This window comes from Tetrao urogallus (genome assembly GCF_951394365.1).
Source record: "Tetrao urogallus genome assembly, chromosome: 1".
NCBI lineage: Eukaryota > Metazoa > Chordata > Aves > Galliformes > Phasianidae > Tetrao > Tetrao urogallus.
Genome location: NC_136813.1, coordinates 118,725,888 through 118,744,369, shown reverse-complemented (window position 1 = coordinate 118,744,369; position 18,482 = coordinate 118,725,888). Strand labels below are relative to the sequence as shown.

At 38.9% G+C, this 18,482-nt stretch overlaps 1 protein-coding gene across 1 annotated transcript; it reads left to right on the top strand.

The window, feature by feature from the left end:
* Positions 1-3,034: 3,034 nt before the first annotated feature.
* On the top strand, positions 3,035-14,843 carry FKBP4 (FKBP prolyl isomerase 4; the record flags this gene model as incomplete). The annotated part of the gene is made up of 10 exons (XM_079549619.1): positions 3,035-3,118; positions 4,145-4,289; positions 5,499-5,641; positions 9,366-9,486; positions 10,009-10,165; positions 11,506-11,596; positions 11,916-11,999; positions 12,401-12,586; positions 12,970-13,209; positions 14,766-14,843. The coding sequence occupies 10 exons, from the start codon at positions 3,035-3,037 to the stop codon at positions 14,841-14,843; spliced, it is 1,329 nt and encodes a 442-aa protein (XP_079405745.1).
* Between the last annotated feature and the right edge of the window lie 3,639 nt (positions 14,844-18,482).

Here is an 18,482-nt window from a genome sequence, read left to right as displayed (position 1 = left end):
TTCTGCACTGTTATCACCCATAAACAGAAGCCTTGCATGCCACACTTGTAAAAACGTGCACCAGCAGAGATGACCTGTTACTATCATCACTGCTGAAACACATCATTCACTGACTTGCTGTGTTCACGTCCTCTCTTTGATTTCCTTAAACATTCAGCAAGTGTTGATTAATGCCAATGGGTACACTTTTTTCTGCATGGAGGAATTCAATGACACATCTTCGCTTCACAAACACTTCTGCATCAGAAGTCATTTGGACAAACTGCCCCTCTGCTGCCATCTTCTGCATGGCAAAAAAAAAAGTAGTAGAATATTGGTGGAGATGTTCATCCATTACAGCCACACCTCCAATATCTGCTTCTCATGTTGTGGGCCAACATAATAAAATAGCAGGTATGACTTTTGGAGTTGCCTCCATAAAATATATAACATAGTTAATGTATATAAGTAATAAAACATTTTCTAGTATTTTTTATTATAAGGAGGAGAGCAACAAAACTATAAAACTAGCGGGATATTTGAACTTTTGTTAGTTCCTTTGAAACTAACACATCAGTCCAGCTCAATGGTAGCGCTTGCAATTCTCTGTGAGGTCTCAAAGTGTTTCTCAGTGATTTTTGATGAAATTTCATTTTTCCTGTGTGTAGCTCACCGATATTTGAGCGACGGCTGCACACTGACAACTGCAAACATAGCACAGAGCAGGGGACAGGCCGCATTGCAAATGAGAAACAACTTTCTCTCTTCTAAGTTTAAAGGACAACTTTAAACTTGTCCTTTGTTTTGCTATATACTGCTGAAAGCAAGGATAATGGGGGTATCTCAGTGAAGCTGAGGAAGTAAAATATAAAGGGTTTAACCTGTCTGCAGGCAACAGCTGACATCCTTAATGGCGTACACAGCAATGTGTTACAAACTGACAGCACAACATTATACTGATGGACATTTGTACCCTGGTGTGAACTACCCAGCGTAGCACCACTGCTTCCAACAACATAAAAATTGCAATTCAAAAAAAGCTATAGCAGAGCTATGTTGCTCTCTGTCCCTCTTTTATATCCAAACCTTTTTATCTCTGGCAAATCTTTAAAGGAAGGCTGCTCTGAAAGTAATACCTGCTATTTTACTATGTTGACACATAATCAACATGTTCCATGTCAGAGGAAGTTGGTGGTAAAGCAGGCATTGAACCTTCCCACCAATATTCCATTACATTTTGTTGCCGTGTGGAAGATGGCAGCAGAGGGGCAATCTTACAAAATGGCACCTGACATGGAAATTCGTATGAAACAAAGGATGCAGCAAACTGCAGACAAGCAGTAGCTAGGCTTCACGTCCTTCAAGGCAATTTCAGAGTCTTCCTGCAATTAGTTTTTTTCGGATATTTTACTGCCCAGGCTGTTCTTTGCTATCGTAGACACTCATTTTACTAGCCTTCTGGCAACAACCTGAAAGCTATTGTCAAAATTTTCATTTTTACCTTTCCCGCTTGAACCCATCAAATTCTGAAATATTTCTTTCATCTTTCACCCCATCTTGCTTTCAAAATTGTCTCTACTGTATATCTTCTTGAAAACAGGTCTGTCATGACTTTGAGGTTCTTTTCCTTTCCTTTGAAGAACTATAAACATATCTCAAAAGGCTTAAAAAGGGAAAACTCAGACTTTTTGTCTATCTTGTGATTTGCTTTCCATTCTTACATACCTAGTGTTGTTATGCCATTGACATAACTTAAAACACCCACTACATTTTTTTATTTTTAAGTCACCTGTGCCGCTTTTCCATAAAGCCCTCCACATATACCTCATTTTCAACTTTTGTCTATTGAACCTTAATGGAGGCCCTTAGACAGTATTTCAGCACTCTTTGAAAAGCTAATAGAGGACACAGCCTATTGCACTGGGTTTATATTACTTACAGAAGAGTCCAGCAAACATGATTTACACACAGGTGCTAAGCTAGTATCTCCTGCCATGCACCTGAAAAATAAGTTTGTTTAACTAGATCCTTGTGACTGAAACTCCTCTCAGCTTTAGACTGCTTTGCAGGGACCTCCTATCCTTCCTTTGTTCTTCCCAAGCTCTATTTTGCAAGGACACCTTCTTGCTTTTCCTTCAATTTCATTACCTAATGAAAAGCAGATGACAAGCAAAGGTTAATTTAACTCAACGTACAGTGTGGTAATATAAAATCTACACAAAAAAGAGAAGCCAGGAGCTGGATGACTAGAGAGAGCAGTGACTTGGGCATTAGCGCTCACCACAGAATGTGCATATAGTACTGCAAAAATTCATTAAATGCCTCCATATTTTTGCTGCCTACAGTACTAAGTCCCACTGGGCCAGAAACAGCTTATATACTTCTCTCTATGCACCCCAGCAGATCAAGCTCAGGTTATGACAGCCTATAACAGGACCACCAGGTCAGCAAGCGGAGACACCCGCACTCCACAGGCACGCTACTCACGCTCAATGCGCTGTTTCCAAGCCTACTGGTACAACTTCATCTATAAACCATCCACCAGCACACGAGAGGACAAGCCACGACACCCATACATTTGGGAACACTACAGCAAGGCTTAGGGGAAACACCCGAAGCCTAGCGGCTACTACTCTCTACAGACTCAGGCACCCCCATCACGCAGGAAAAACTGAGCACATCGCCTGCCAAATACTCTTTCAGCCCAGTGCAGCTCAACTGCCTCTTCTAAGCTCCTCCACATCCCCGTCGGCGACGGTCTCTCCGCCCCAAGGGACGACGCGCACTTTAATCCGCCCCTACCACGGGCGGACGCTTTGCGGCAGCCCGGCCGCCTCTCTAGAAACTTCTCGGCCCCTCCCTCTCCCCCTCCCCTTCCTCCTCGTCACTGACCCCGGATCGCGCTGCAGTAGAGGTAGGAGAGAAAGTGTGCGTGGTGCTTGTTGTCTCGCTGTTTGGAGCCGGAGGTGCAGTGAGGCATCAGCCCAGCGCGGCGGCCGGTGCCGACTCCACTGGGCAGCCCTTTCCTAGCGCAGCAGTGGCAGCGACAGACGGAATGACGGCGGAGGAGATGAAAGCGGACGGGGCTCCCTTGGAGGGGGTGGACATCACCCCTAAGCGGGATGAAGGCGTTTTGAAGGTACCGAGTGGCTGCAGCGGCCGCTGTCTACTACTTGGGGGCGGTGGGGTATCAGCTTTGTGCAGGGCCCTCCGGAGCGGCCTGCGAGCGGGCGCTTCTTTCGGCTTCCTTCCAACACGCTCGGGTAGGGCTGTTATCGGGCCGCTCGGCGCGGAATGCTCGCGCAGCCCTCATGGTTATACATCAGCCGCAGCGCTGAAAGCGGCTGTCTGGGCCTACGCAGGCGCTGCCTGTGTACGGAGCTACCCGTGGGAGCTGGGGACGAGGAGCCCGCGCTTTCCGTGAGGAGGTCCCAAGGGAGAGGTGGAGGGGAAAAGAAGAGGCGTCAGTCCCTGCCCCGCGTGGGTATGAAAGCCGGGATGAGTTCTCGGCTCGCTAGGTTGGGGGGACAAGGGGGGAGGAGAGGGACAGATCTGCCCCGCCCCCAGCACGTGGTCGGACGCTGGAATTAAAGATGGTGCCTTGGCAGAGTGTATGCATCTCTTCTATCTGTGTGGATAGATGGTTGTGATTAGTACTGATTTATGCAGGCTGAACTGACTACTTCTCACAGCCTGAAAATGGGGGCACTCCATCTTAATATCAGCATCTCTTGGAGCTTGAGATGGTGCGTTTTACGCTTGGGCCTAATATAGATGTGCTTGGTGTCAAGAGCTGGTAGTAGTTGCAGGAGTGCAGGTTACATCTATTGAAAAGATCTAACTGAACATACATAAGCCAATTCTCTACTACTATCATTGCAGTGATTACAGGAAAGATCCTTTCATTAGCTTTGTATCAGAATAGCAGAATAGTAACCAGAGGATTTTACCTGCTGGCAGCAGAGCCACCTTTATGTTCTTCCTGCATTTGAAATGCTACTTATCTCTAGATAGACTAGTTGTAACATTTTTAGATAACCGAAGCAAACTTGCAGATCTGTTGTTGACTGGAGATGGTAAGGCACACACCTTAAGTGAATAGAACTGAAGTCCAATAAGCAAATGTAGTTTTGATCATTTTAGTGTTGCTTACTGTTTTTCTCAGGTTGTCAAGAGGGAAGGCACTGGTACTGAGTCTCCGATGATAGGTGATAAAGTGACTGTCCATTATACAGGATGGCTTCTTGATGGCACAAAATTTGACTCCAGTCTGGACAGGAGAGACAAGTTTTCGTTTGACCTGGGGAAAGGTAATACCTTATGTTTGCTTTTGATCAATCCTAGTAATACTGAGATGGAGCTTCCTTGCACACGTGGCTCTTCCACTTATTAAAACTGCGATTTAAACTAGTTTTCAGAGCTTAAGGTTTATTCACATAGATTAAATCAGAAATGCTTTGAGATCTTTCTGAGTGGGCATGCTGTATATCTGCCTCCGCATTCTCAGGACCTCAGATACAACACTCCAGGGGAAGTAGGCTCACCTCAGTGGGAATTTACTGTGAGATACAGTGATTAAAAAGCATTTAAATAGCATGTATTGGTTTTGTATTTTGTTGCCTCAAATTCAAGAAGAGGTAAGTGTGGCTGGGTACTGGCACAAGGGTGCACAACTACTGGGACAGAGTGCACAGGGGCAGCCATCAGCTACAACTGAAGGAAAGAGGAAATGTGCACTCTCTTTCTCTAAGCTCCCTTTAACTGTTGGAATCTCTTCATTATCAAAAACTTTTTTTTTTTTTTTTTTTTGTACAAAAATCCAAACATTCTGCTTCCAGTGAATTTTACTATTCAATCGGTGTTTTTCACTAGGAGTTCTCCATCTACTGGCTTTTTATTTGGGAGATAAATTCTACAAAGTCCTGAAATTCGGAATGATAGGAATTTTACCGAATGGTAGAAGTCAAATAATAAAAGGCAACCTGATTGAACTGAAAGGAACCACGAGTAGGAGTGCTTGAGTGAGAGGTTTTTGTTACTTTGGCTTTAGGAGGGATACTTGTTCTGCTTTCCTTCCCCTTTTGGTTATAAACAGGCACAACTTTCAGTTACCACTTCTGTTGGTCTTTGCATCTGATAAAGTACAGAGAGAAGAGGCTATTGTGGATTGTTTTCAAAATACAAGCAGACAATCTCTTATCCTAAGACCTTCCTTTTTGAAGAATATTCCCACTTGCTCACACTTGATGTTGTGCCAGGTGCTTCAGGGATGATCCGTGTCCAGATTACCTATGTTCTCTATGGGTGAAAAAGTAAGGGGAGAAGAAGAATCACTATAGAATGAAAAAAAATTAGCTAATTTTGGGTGTCCAAATAACTTCATAACTTGATTACCGTTAAAACTGATGCATGTAAACCTGAATGAGTTTAAGTCAGTATTTCTTAGCTTTTTATACTGACAGAGCTGATTATGTCTTTATGTATACCTAGCAATCATTTTAAAAATTTGCTTTTTACAGGTGAGGTGATCAAAGCATGGGACATTGCTGTTGCAACTATGAAGGTTGGTGAAATCTGTCAGATTACGTGTAAACCAGAATATGCCTATGGCTTGGCTGGCAGCCCACCAAAGATACCTCCCAATGCTACACTGATTTTTGAGGTAAGTGAGAGATACAGTCACTAAAACTCTATGACTGAAGAGCAAACGAAGAACATGATATTTCACAGTGGAAATTATGCTATATAATTTATTTTTGGTCAGGAATGTTAGATGAATATCTATGAAGCTTCTACTTTCTTTAGTCTACCTCCTACATTTTCTTTCTAGTTTAAAATAAACTTTTAAATTTGTCTTATAAACAAACAAAAGCAAACAAAAAAACAACCAATGCCAGCATGGTTCCTTTGCAAATGGCTGTCACCACACCAGAATTTTGTACTCTTGTATTGTAAGAGTCTTGAATTGTAAGTTCTCTTTCAATTAAAACTCTTTCTTTTTGTATATGTTCTCATGTTAGGACTCTCAAAAACTGTTCTTCAAAGATTTAGTAGGTCTTACTAATCATCACATCAGCATCTAAATGTCTCTATATATTTTCTTTATTCCTCGTGATCCTTCCGTAAAATATGCTGGGGAGTGAGCATGTAAAAAGAAGTGGAGAAACCTGTATTGTCATCAGTAGAACATTTTGGGACATCTGTCTTAGGTAAACTAAATTAGACCAGGATTATATTTGGTGTTAGATATCCATCAAAATGTCAAGTAGAAATAATCTTTGTGCAAATGCATATTCAATTCCTTTTGTATTCCGTGTAGGTTTAGTTCAGTTCATGAATCTCTGGAGTGATGGCTTTGAACTTTTTTAAAATAAGACACTTCATTGTAAACCATAGGCGTGAAAACTTCTGATTTGCCTGCACAGCAGCAAGTGAAGAGGAAATTTCTTGGGCTGAATATGTAGTATGTTTAATATAAGTAACAAAACTTTTACTTTTTTAGTATTTTTAAATAAAATATTTTTTTAAAGAGCAAAAAAAATATGCGACTAGTGGTATATTTGATCCTGTCTTTGCAAAACTGATACACTGTTTCAATGGAAGTGGTTGCATTCTTGAGCTCTCAAGGTATTCATCAGAGATTTTTGGTGAAATTTCACTCTTCCTGTGCTTCATCCTTGACAATAATTGTTCACAAATGTACATGCTACCAAAAAAAGAAATGAATAAGACATGATTGTGAAATGAGGGATATTTTTCTCCATTAAGACAGGTCCCACAAAAGTCTCATAAACAGATGCGATCAGATACTTGAGTTGGATATCTGATTGCAATTCTGTACATTGAAAATGCACAGGTAATGTATTTAGAAGAACTGAAAACAGAACTCCACATACAACAAAATAGGGTGTTTTCTTAATACTTAAACCTATTCTCAAGTTTCTTTTTCAAAATGAAAAGCAAGGCTGCATATTTTTCACTGTTCGCAGCACAGTGTTTAGCTGGTGTGTCAAAATGCATGAAATTATGTGACATGACTTGAACTTGCTGTAATTTAAAGTTTAATTTCAAACACTGTTATGTTTGAATCATAGCAGATGATTTGAAGCTTCATGTTTAATTCATTGAATGGAGTGGTCACATCCACCAGAAATGCTAAATCTGTGAGCCATTTTTAATCTTCATGTTCTGGCACAAATTTTCATTTTGATTCCAGAAAGGACTTGATTTCATTTCTCAAATCATATATTTTTAGTGTTCAACCTTTACTTACTTACCCAGGTTCAGAAATGTAAATGATGTCCCCCTGATCAGCATCCATACATTTAAGGAACTCCTGGAATTGGTGATGATCTGATAAACTTGAACTTCATGAAATTGAAAACTTAGAATTGCATTATATATTGGCAATTGCGTTATCTTCCATTAATTTCCTCTTTTTTAGCAACTTGTCTTCAGTGCACTGGTGGCTATACCAGATATGATGAAAAAGTTTAAATAAAACCACTTCATTGTAATTTTGACTGTCTCATACAAGAGATGTATTTGTGTCTTTTAAAGGCACCAGAGAAGCCATTTCTTCAGTGATGTTGTATTCATTTTCAGTACCTCTAATAAAAGTGGCAAGTACAGCTGTATTTAGAGTGTCATACTTTAATCTGTTGCCAAAGCAGAAAATTTGAAATTAGCAGCTTTACTTTCCAAATTTGTTTTGATAGATTTTCCTATTTCTTCAGTTTGCCTGTTTATAATCTGGTGAAACAAATTGATTTTAGAAATTTCTTTTTTAATTAGGACAAAATATGTTTGATATGCTTTCCATATGTTGCTTAATAAATTGTCTTTTTTTTTTTTTTTTTTTTTTCAGTCAAGTTTGCTACCACATATCAAGTTTTATAATGAAGTCTACTTGAGTTCTAACTTTATTTAAAATATTTTGTTGAGATGACAGGCTTTTCTTCAGTTCCGCTATTTTGTGTTTACAAAGCATTCAGTGAAATGCTTTGGGTTTGGCAGCGTGTTTTTGCTTAGGATGTCTTTTCAAATTCTAATCTTTGAAACTGACACTATTTTCTTAGAAGTTAACCACGGTGCTCATCATTTGTCCTCATCTGCCTGTTTCCGTTTGAGCATTCTTCCTTCATCCACAGTTTTCTTTTCGGGGGGTTCCGCTCTATTTTGAGAGGATTGGGTAGATTGAAGTACTATTGGCAATTGCTGTGCTTTATTCACTAGGCAGCACAAGAGCATGTCATGACATAGGTTTCAGTTCAACAGAATGTGAGTGGCAGACTTAACACTGCACTGTGCCCTCCTCTGGTCCTTGTTTCAGCTGAGACAACCTTAGTGGCGTACTGATTGATGTTTTGTTGTTGCTGAGTGATGGTTGCATGCCTGGGACTGGGTTGGGCCATAGTGGGGGAAGAACCACTACTATAATGGTGTGGGGCAAGGGTTGGGCCATATGTGGTCCTCAGGTTGGATATGCCTGATCTAATCAGCGTTAACTTCACTGTATTGCTTTTCTGTGCAGTTTTTATTACTGTTTTATTCACAGATAAGATAGCAAAAGGTTTTCTTAATCAATTTTGTAGCCATCAAAGTTTGTTTCGTGACTAGGCCATTTTTCCATTTTGCCTACATGTGATGTGAGTTAAAGTCTTGGAAGACCATGTGAAGATTCAGACTGGATAGTCTAGTCCAACATTAGCACTTAAAAAGCTCAAGCAATTTGTTGCAGCAGCAGTTCAAGGCTACAAGCTGGACCAGATCATGGCTTTGTTGTGTTTTTGCAGATACTTTACTTACACTTCTTTCTCAGCGATTGAAACTAAGATGACTAAATTATTTTTCTGTCTACATTTTTCTGAAACGCTCCCACAATACAGAAAGATAAGCACTTAAGGGAAGGATTAGATCTTTTATATTTAACTTTCCTGCTCCTTCTCTCCTTGCATTACTTATAACTCAGTCTTACCTTAGGATATTCTTTTATGTTTTTGTGGGGAAAGGATGCTGCTTAATGAACCAATAGAAGCTTTTTTTGTGTGTTCTGTAGTAGTCCTTAAGTATTGTGGCTCATGTAAGCTTTACTCAGAAGTCAGTCTCACAGTCCTTTCAATTAAAGGGTCTTATTTGTAGTATTGGAAGTCCAAAGTTGCTGGAGGGAAAAAAAGCCTAAATAATCATTAGAAACTGCTCAGTAGGTTTCCATTTAGTATGTGCTAAATATGGCATCTTCGTAGTCTTGGCTGTCTAATATCTTACAGGGTATGAAGACAGTGACTGTCTTAATAGCTATAGTTTCAAAGAATTCGAGTACAAATTCTGTAAGTTGCTGACTTAAAGTGATAGAAGGAAATGCAATATTTTTCTTCCCTTCATAGATAGAGCTGTTTGAGTTTAAGGGAGAAGACCTCACTGAGGATGAAGATGGTGGCATCATCCGAAGAATCCGTAAGAAAGGCGAAGGTTACTCGAAGCCCAATGAGGGTGCTCTGGTAGAAAGTATGTATATTATACAAATAGTAAATGGGTTTACTGTGATGGAAAGTGTGTTTTTCCCTACCTGTGATTTGTTTGTTCTGGAAGAGAATAATATCTGTCTTCTTTCCATTAGCAAGTAACATAACAACTAAAAGTAAGCTTTCTTTCTCTTTATTCTAGAAAAGGTTAGATTTTCCAGCAGCAGTTGTGTTCTTCAGAGATACCAGATCTGATACAGTGCCTATCACAAAAGTTAAAGGAGTCTAATAAAGTATATCCATTTGTTGAAGTGGGGAAAAAAAAAAAGCCACACAATGCAACAGCTTGAAAGAAAAAGCATTAATTAACTAAAGGAGCAGAAGTGGAATTTGTTGCCAATAGCTGATATGCATTTGTAACCCTTAAAAGGAGAAAAGACTGGTTGGGAGGGGAAGCTTTGTTCCTTGTATTGTCTGTGCTGCCTACCCCTTATCACACATAGACACCTGATTTGTATCTGGATTCTCTTTTTTTTTTTTTTTCTTTTTTTTTTTTTTTAACCAGTCCAGTTTGAAGGCCGATACAAAGATCGTGCTTTTGATAGGCGTGAGCTGCAGTTTGAGATTGGCGAAGGTGATAACTATGATCTTCCTCATGGTCTGGAAAAAGCAATCCAGAAAATGGAGAAATCTGAGGAATCCATTTTCTATCTCAAACCCAAGTAAGCTGTTTGTCATCTTCTGATACTTGAGAGGGCTTATTGTACGCATCTGGTAAGAATGATATGTTTATTTGCGCTGTTTTTCAACTCTTTTCAGTGCTACTGTAAACACATAATCAGACCTGAAACTTTGATTTATGGAAGATAAGAAGTTAAGATTACTTAGCCACTGATATTAGCATTGAAAAAGAAGTTGGTGTAAGTCGCTATAGTGTTGATCCTTGTGAATATTATAGCAAATACTGTTGCTGTTTTTAACGTACATTCATGTGGATACTTCATAATGAAAGTACGCTTAAATATACAGCAGTGGTTTATAAAGACACCTGGATTAAGTAACAGAACAGTAAAAGTTCCAGTAAGCCTTCTGAGTAGCCTTTTGATAAGATATATGCTGTTCAGGTGGAATGTGGTTAAGAGTATCTGAAATCCTTTGCCACTAGGAAATGTTTGCTTGAATTTTATAGCAATTTGGAAGAAGACATTCAGGTTTTCTGTGGGAAATAAGGTGGTGTTTTGTCTAAATCCTGGATCTAACATTTCAGAATTCTGAGACCAAGAACCACCAACTCAAAGATAGGAATGGACTTTAAATGCCTTTAAAGGCAAGCAGAATTTTCCCCTTACAGTGTGAACAAATATAAAAGAAGTGGAGTTTGCACTTTTATCCACTTTATGCGCTTTATTTTATATTTATTGCTTTTATCCAATTTGAATGTGTTTGTTTTGAAGTTATTTTAAGCTGGAACTGAATTTGGTAGAACAAAGGAAAAGTAGACCTATGTTCAGTGCTTTTCTGCTAGTATGCAATTTCTTACTGGAGTCTCAGGGCAGAACCTTTGTACTGACATTTAGTGTTAATTAGTGGATTGGCAGTATCTTGTGCACAACTGTTCACTTACTGCTGTCTCTTTCTGGAAATAGTTAGAATACAGACATTATAAAGGAAGTAGCCTGTCTTGGCTGACAATAAAAAGCAATATATATGCCATTTCAAAGGTTTTTTTGTTGTTTGTTGGTGTTTTTACTTTCTTATGCTTCATAGAAACAGCAGCAACCAAACAAGTAAAGCTTCAGAAATAAAAACAAAAAAACAAACAAACAAAAAAAAAAAAAAGTAATGTGGAAATCAGAAAAATTAATCCTAGGTTTTTCTCTTTTGTCTTGTGCATGCAGATTCTGGAAAATTATCTGCAGTTCTCCAAGAGTTTGTCTTGCAGTAATATAGGCAGATTTGTGTGGTTTTTACCTCCAGCTTCCTGTGTAGAGGTTTGTCCTGAATATCCGGTTTTGTAACTTTCTTCCCCCCCCCTTTCCCCCTCACCTTCCCTATCTTACAGCTACGGTTTTGGAAGTACTGGGAAGGAGAAATTTCAGATCCCTCCGGATGCAGAACTACAATATGAAGTGAAACTCAAAGGCTTTGAGAAGGTGGGAATGAGGGCATACAAACTGGGAGGTATGGGAATTGTTGATGCAGCTTAAACAAGGACAAACTGAATCCTTAAAATTTTGACCTGAAAAGGAAGATGTTACTGTAGGTGATGATTACATTCTGGGAGCTTTTGATTGAAATTGTCCTTACTGGTCTCCTGTCTGTTGCTGTCAAGTTGCTGTCTTGTTCTAGCTCAGTTTCCAGAAGCTGTGCGAAACTGTTCCTTCCAAGTCTGTCTCTTGTGTGCTGTTACTGAGAAACAGCACAGTCGTATGATTTCCCTGTCACTGTCTTGAACTATTCCTGTTTGGATAGGCTAAGGAGTCTTGGGAAATGAATACAGAAGAGAAATTGGAACAAAGCTGCATGGTGAAGGAGAGAGGCACTCAGTACTTCAAGGTAAATTATAATACCCAAGAAATAATAACATTTCTTATCCGTGTTATGAACTGATGATAATGATCTAAGCTTTGATCATTTCAGAGTGGTGTTCATGGTTTTATCCATGTCATTTTATGGAAAGGACTATGGAGAAAGGTGTCTGAAAAGGAAAAAGAAAAAAAAAAAAAAGAAAAAGATAGTCTTACAGTTGCAATGTCCAAATAGATTTTCTAATCCACTACCGTAGTCATACACTATGATGATAGTGTATTTTTGGTAATGGAAGTTTTCTGATTACTCTGGTTAATTTTTTTTCTTTTTTCAGATCTATCATTCTAGGTAAGATGAAAGGGCAGGGGGAAGTTTCAGTAAAAATTACTATGGTGAGCTGTGTGAAAATGTAATTGCCTTGTTTACAGGAAGGGAAATACAAACGAGCAGCATTACAGTACAAGAAGATTGTGTCGTGGCTGGAGCATGAATCAGGACTCTCTGATGAGGAAGATACAAAAGCCAAGAGCTTGAGGCTTGCTGCTCACCTTAATCTAGCTATGTGCCATCTCAAGTTGAAGGAGTACTCTCAGGCTTTGGAGAACTGCAACAAGGTAGCAGGGTTTATTCACTCTTAAGCTGCTCAAGCAATCTGACTGTTTATCTCTTGCTTTAGTGACTTGAGGAATACTCGGCTGTGTGGTGTTCAGACTTTCTGATCAGCTGATAGTTGGGCATGAGGAAATAAAACAAACATAAGGTGCTGGATGTGGCTTCTTGTATCTTTCTCTACCTATTTTTGCTGTATTTAATTTAGCTTTTTACTAAGCCCTGTCAACCATGAAAATAAGAATGGTCATTTTCTAGCAGTTGCTGATACTCTGACTTGCATGTTAGTTTTAAAAAAGCAAATTAAACAGAAAAAACCCAAACACTACATTGTTCTCAAATGCTGTTTTTGGTTTTTTCTTTCTTTCTTACTCTATTTTAAATGCAGGCACTTGAACTGGATAGCAGCAATGAAAAAGGCCTCTTCCGGCGTGGAGAAGCCCACTTGGCTGTCAATGACTTTGAATTGGCCCGAGGAGATTTTCAGAAGGTGATACAACTCTATCCAAGTAACAAAGCTGCTAAAGTGCAACTAGTAACTTGTCAGCAAAAAATACGGGAGCAGCATGAGAAAGAGAAGAAGATGTATGCCAACATGTTCCAAAGGCTTGCAGACAAAGACTTAAAGGTAAGTAGCACTACTTCAGAAGATCATACGGTCTAATGTCACGTATTAGACAAGGGATAGAATTTTGAGTATTTGGCTTACTTCTCATACAGTCAGACAGCATTCAGGTAGCTAATTGCTTTTGGGGGAGAAATAATGGGGATAGGCAACACTCAACATGATGAAACCATCTTGTTTGAACAAGACAGCTCTCAGTACTAAGGATGTTGCATAAAATCCTTCTAGTTATTTAAACTGATACTGCAACAGAGCAGTATATTAATAAGAAAGTAGTGATGAGGTGTAAACACAACATTCAAGAATTTAAAAAGTGCCTTTTGTCCTTGAACTGATTATTCTGAGAACAGTTGATTCTGGTGGCTGAGCGACTCTGATGTGAGTGTGTCCTGGGCCTACTGTCCTTAAATGAAATGAGCGTACCTGGCAATTAAAACAACTAAGGCATCTCAGACTGTGTCAGCTGACAGCTTCTTACATCACAAATTATTTTCCTTTCCCTGCCCCTTCCCTCCGCCCCCGCCATCATTCTTTCAAAATAAGGTGCATAAGAAATCAGAAATCAAATTTTCTCCCAGAGATAATCGTAGATGAATTTTATGCTTCAGCCCTGCTAACGTCATATAGTAAGGATGGGTGGGAAAGGGGAGATAATTCGTAATTCTTTGGTTAGATGGGCAAGCTGCTCTGAAGAGTTTGTTTGCTTTTCTTTTCAAAGTGTAGCAGTAGTTTTGTGCATTTAGTTCTCCTTCTCGTGAAGAAGTATAAACAAATACACAAAAGTTCCCTGCTGATTCTGCAAGGAAGGCAGCGTTATCAATGAGTAGAGTGGTTTTGTACCTGTCTAAAGCAGTCCTTGCATACTGGATCCTGGGAGAAAATATTCTGTCCTTCTAGACACTGTCATATAGACTTATCCAGAATCTTAATTGTTATTTTGTTTTTAATGAAGAGTCTTAGCAATAATTAAGGTGCAACAACCAAACTAGAATTTTTTGCATCTTGACATGTAAAATTTCAGGGTTTAATTGGGAGCTGCACTAGATGATCTCCAGAGGCCCCTCTGACCAGTGATTCTGTGAACTGCTCGTTATTTGGCTGTGCTGTGCAGGTTCCTTCAGGCAGCACAGCTGCTGGGAGTCTGGTGTATCTAGGTGTGGCACACTGCAAGATGTGCTGCTAATGGAAGAGTGGATTGCTGAAACAATCTGTAGCCATGAAAAGTGCAAAAGGACCATGTTAACACTACTGAAATGTATGCCTCTGCCCCTAAGAAAGACGGTGGAGTCCTGTTCTTTGCAGAAGGTAGATTCATGCACTGCAAACTACTAGAGACACTGAGAAAATAGAACACTGATTTTTGCCATCTACTTTTGCAATATACTTTAATACTTTGGTTATTGTTTTTTTGGGTTTGGTTTTTTTTTTTCAGTATATTGTTAGATGATGTTGAGAATCAGTTCTAGTGATGAGCTTAAAATGACATTTCTGGTATTGTTTCAAATTTTGGCAATTCTTTATAATAAATGAAGACATTTGTTTTATATGTCTCTGTTTAGCCAGCTACTACTCTTCAGACCAGCCACACTGAAGATGCAGAAATGAAAGATGAGCAGAATGGAGTTGAAGATAAATAAGTTGACACAGAAGCATTAAAGAAACCAGATTCCATTAGTTTTGTAAATGAAAGAATTTCCAGTGAATTAGACCTTTATTTTTCTACCTGGTTGGACAGTGGCTTCAGAGGAGCAGAGGCTGAGCCGCCATGCCACAGTCAAGAACAGCTCTGTATGTCTGTGAAATAAGCTGAGTGGCAGCACAAATCTGATTTTATCTAGGGACTTTATTTATTCATACAGCTTCTGTTACTGTTTGGGTTCTGTCTGGATTTACTCTGCTTGGTTTATCTGCATTTTGCCATTAGTGTTTGTGTCTCTCTTGTTCCAGCTCACTTAAATATAGGAAACAATCTGGGATTAATTTCCTTGATTTCATTTTTTTCTTTTTTTCTTTTTTTTTTTTTTTTTTTTTTTTTTTTTTAAGCAGTTGGCCTTTTTCAACAGTCCTCATGTGAGATTTGAGAACAAATCAGTGCTCAATGTTCTACTGCCTTGGCATTGTCCCCTTTCCCTTCCTCCATTAAGTGTTGTAACCTTTATATGCTTCCTTTTTGCGTATTGCTGAAAGTGAAGACTGTGAAGTCACAGCTTAAGTAATAAAGCTCCAATTAAGCTCAAGGAAATTGAACTTTTTGTATTTTTTATTGGCATTTGCAAAGAATTATGAGTCTGTCTTCTTGTCATTCAGTGTTTTCTTATCCACATAGTGTTACTGTAACCACAATATCTACTTTTTTTTCTGGTAATGTTGATTCATTGCCATTTAAAAAAGTGTACGCAATTGATCGATCTATTTGCAAATGAAGAAAATGTTGCTTAAAACTGTACACAAGTCTGTAACCTGTATATTATTATCTGTTAGTATTTCTCTTTCCCCTTCATGTTGTGAAACTGGACCAGAAGAGTACTGATTGATACCTGAAAGTGACTGGCTTTGAAGATAAAATAAGTGCTAATAGTAAAATATCTTGAAAGTGCTTATAATTCCTAATGAAATGCAAATGTCTGAATGATTTCAGTCTTTATTATCCTTACCTCACAAGAAAACTACTTAATATTCTCCTACTTTTTTTCTGTGGTGTTTCTTGTGTTGGCTTGGAGAATGCTGTGTGTAGAGGGGAAGTGTTGTGCTTGTATTTCTCTCTATAGGTATGAGGTAGAATATTCAGACTTATCCATGCTCTTCATGCTGTTATGTAGTGTTAAACTCAGCATCTCAACTGTCCTTTCCTGAAACTTTCTAGCAGCAGGGACAAATTTATTGCTTTTCAAAAGGAACATAGTTTTATCTGTTTCAGAGGAGAGAGAGGTTGGGCCAGGGAGCTGTATGTCTAAACTGTCACCAAAGTGGTAAGTCCTGCATGACATGCTTTCCTTACCCCAGGCCCAAGATGGTAAGTCCAGCCAATTGCTGGGTTGGAGGTAGCTTATGGATCTGTGAACTGCACTGCTTTCTGCGAGATTAGCAGTGCCCTAAGGGCCTTCAGGTTGGGAAGGGGTAGAGGAAAAGGCAATATAGTCTCTGTTAGGTTATTACAGGAAAGAAAATGCTGTAACTTTGAAGGACCAGTTTCATTTGCTTAAACATCAACAGTTAGTGCAGGTGCTTTTCATAAGTTTTGGTTAAATATTATCAGCCCTATATATTTGAAAGCTGTTTTACGTTGTGCTTGAGCACAAATAACTCTAAATGGAACATTTAATATGGCTCAAGTGAGGAAAATCCTACTGGTGAAACACTAATAGTTGTCCATCCTTTTAGCTTGGTCTGGGCTGCATTGAGCAAACAGGAATTGCCATGGGTTGCATACTAATTATATGAATTCAGTGTATTTAACAACTATTTTTGAATGCATTTTTATTAAAACATAAAAAAACGGCAACAAAAGCATAAGGCTACTGGGATATTTGACCTTGTTTTTGTGAAACTAATGCACTAATCAGGCTGGTTCATTGGGTCTAGTGAGTTTTCCAAGCGTTCATCGGAGATTTTTGATGAAATACTACTCTTCCTGTATTTCATCCTTGACAATAAATGTATGTACTGCCACAAATGATGAATAAGGTATAATTGTGAAGCAAAGGATTTCGTTGGTAAGTGAGGGCTTACAACGGTTTAGTAAAGAGACTAAATTTTTTTTTTTTTTTTTAGTTGAATGCCTGATTACAACTCTATACATTCCTTGTGAAAATTTACAAGTACTGTGTTTGTCGGCTGAAAACGGAGTTGCAAATGTACGAAAAAGTGATTTTTTTTTTTTTTTTCTTTTTTCAAGTCATGAAACCTATTCTCAGATTCCTTTATCAAAACAACACTTTTGCTGTTCACAGGACTGTGCTTAGCGTATAAAAATGCATGAGATTATTTGCCATAATTTGAATTTGCCATAATTTGATTTCCATCACTGTCATTGTCTGAAATACAGCACGGGTACGGTGATTTTCACCTTGAAGATGCATGATTTAATGGATCAGATAGAAAATTACGTACTGTATATTTGCTTTGATTGGAAGCAGAGGTGTGCATTCCCTTTTAATTCATTTGAATATGAAATAAAGCTATCAGTTAATACACATAGACCTGATCATTTCCCAAGTGAATGGAGGGATTGGGAGAATACCTAAATGGTGGACTGAGAATTAAGATCGACCTAGTGAGGGATGTGGAACACAAGTCTTAGGAGGATCACCTGAGGGAACTGAGATTGCTTAGTCTGGAGAAGAGTTTCTGGGGAGACCTGTACAACAGCCTGAAAAAAAGGAGGTTGTGATGAGGTGGAGATTGGCCTCTTCTCCCACATAGCTAGTGATAGGACTAAAGGGAACAGCTCGAAAATGCGCTGGGGAAGGTTCAGGTTGGGTATTAGGAAAAAATTTATTCTCTAGAAGATCGGTCAGGAACTAGATTGGGCTGTTTTGGGAGGTTGTGGAGTCACCACCTCTGGAGATGTTCAAGTATTTAGAGAGATGCTTCAGTGCAGTAATATTGACAGGTGGACGGTTGGACTAGGTGATCTTGAAGTTCTTTTCCAACCTCGGTGATTGTATGATTCGATATTTAGCTCATTTAAATGAACTGTCAAATCCACCAAAATTCTAAATATATAGAGATTAAAAATGGCTCACAATCCAGAACAAATTCTCCTTTTGATTCCAGGAAGTTTTTTAGCATTTTACCTTGAATCACCTTAAATGATGACCCCATAGTCAGTATCCATACTTTTGAGGAACTGCTAGACCTGGTGATGATTCAGTCTCTTGAGCTTTACGATATTGACGGCTTTGATGATTTGCATGACAACCATTTTTAAAGCTTTTACACACACATTTTCTTGATGCCTGATGCAGTGACATGTTATCAAAGGTGAGTTAGAGGTAATTGCATCATTATCTATGAATCTTGCAAGTCCCTCCTTTTTACCAACAACAGCTGGGGCACCATCAGTAGCTGTATCAGGTATGTTGACAAAGGTTAAAGAAAACTTCTTTAACTTTTTTCTACTGCTTCATAAAAGATTGTATTGACTGGTAAATTACACTTATCTGTCTCTCTGAATGTATAAGTCTTTCATCCCACGCTGTTTTCTTACAGTATCTTTAAGGTATAGTTTACTATCGTAAGTAAAAATGTAAATGAGTGATGTAATTCAGCCTACA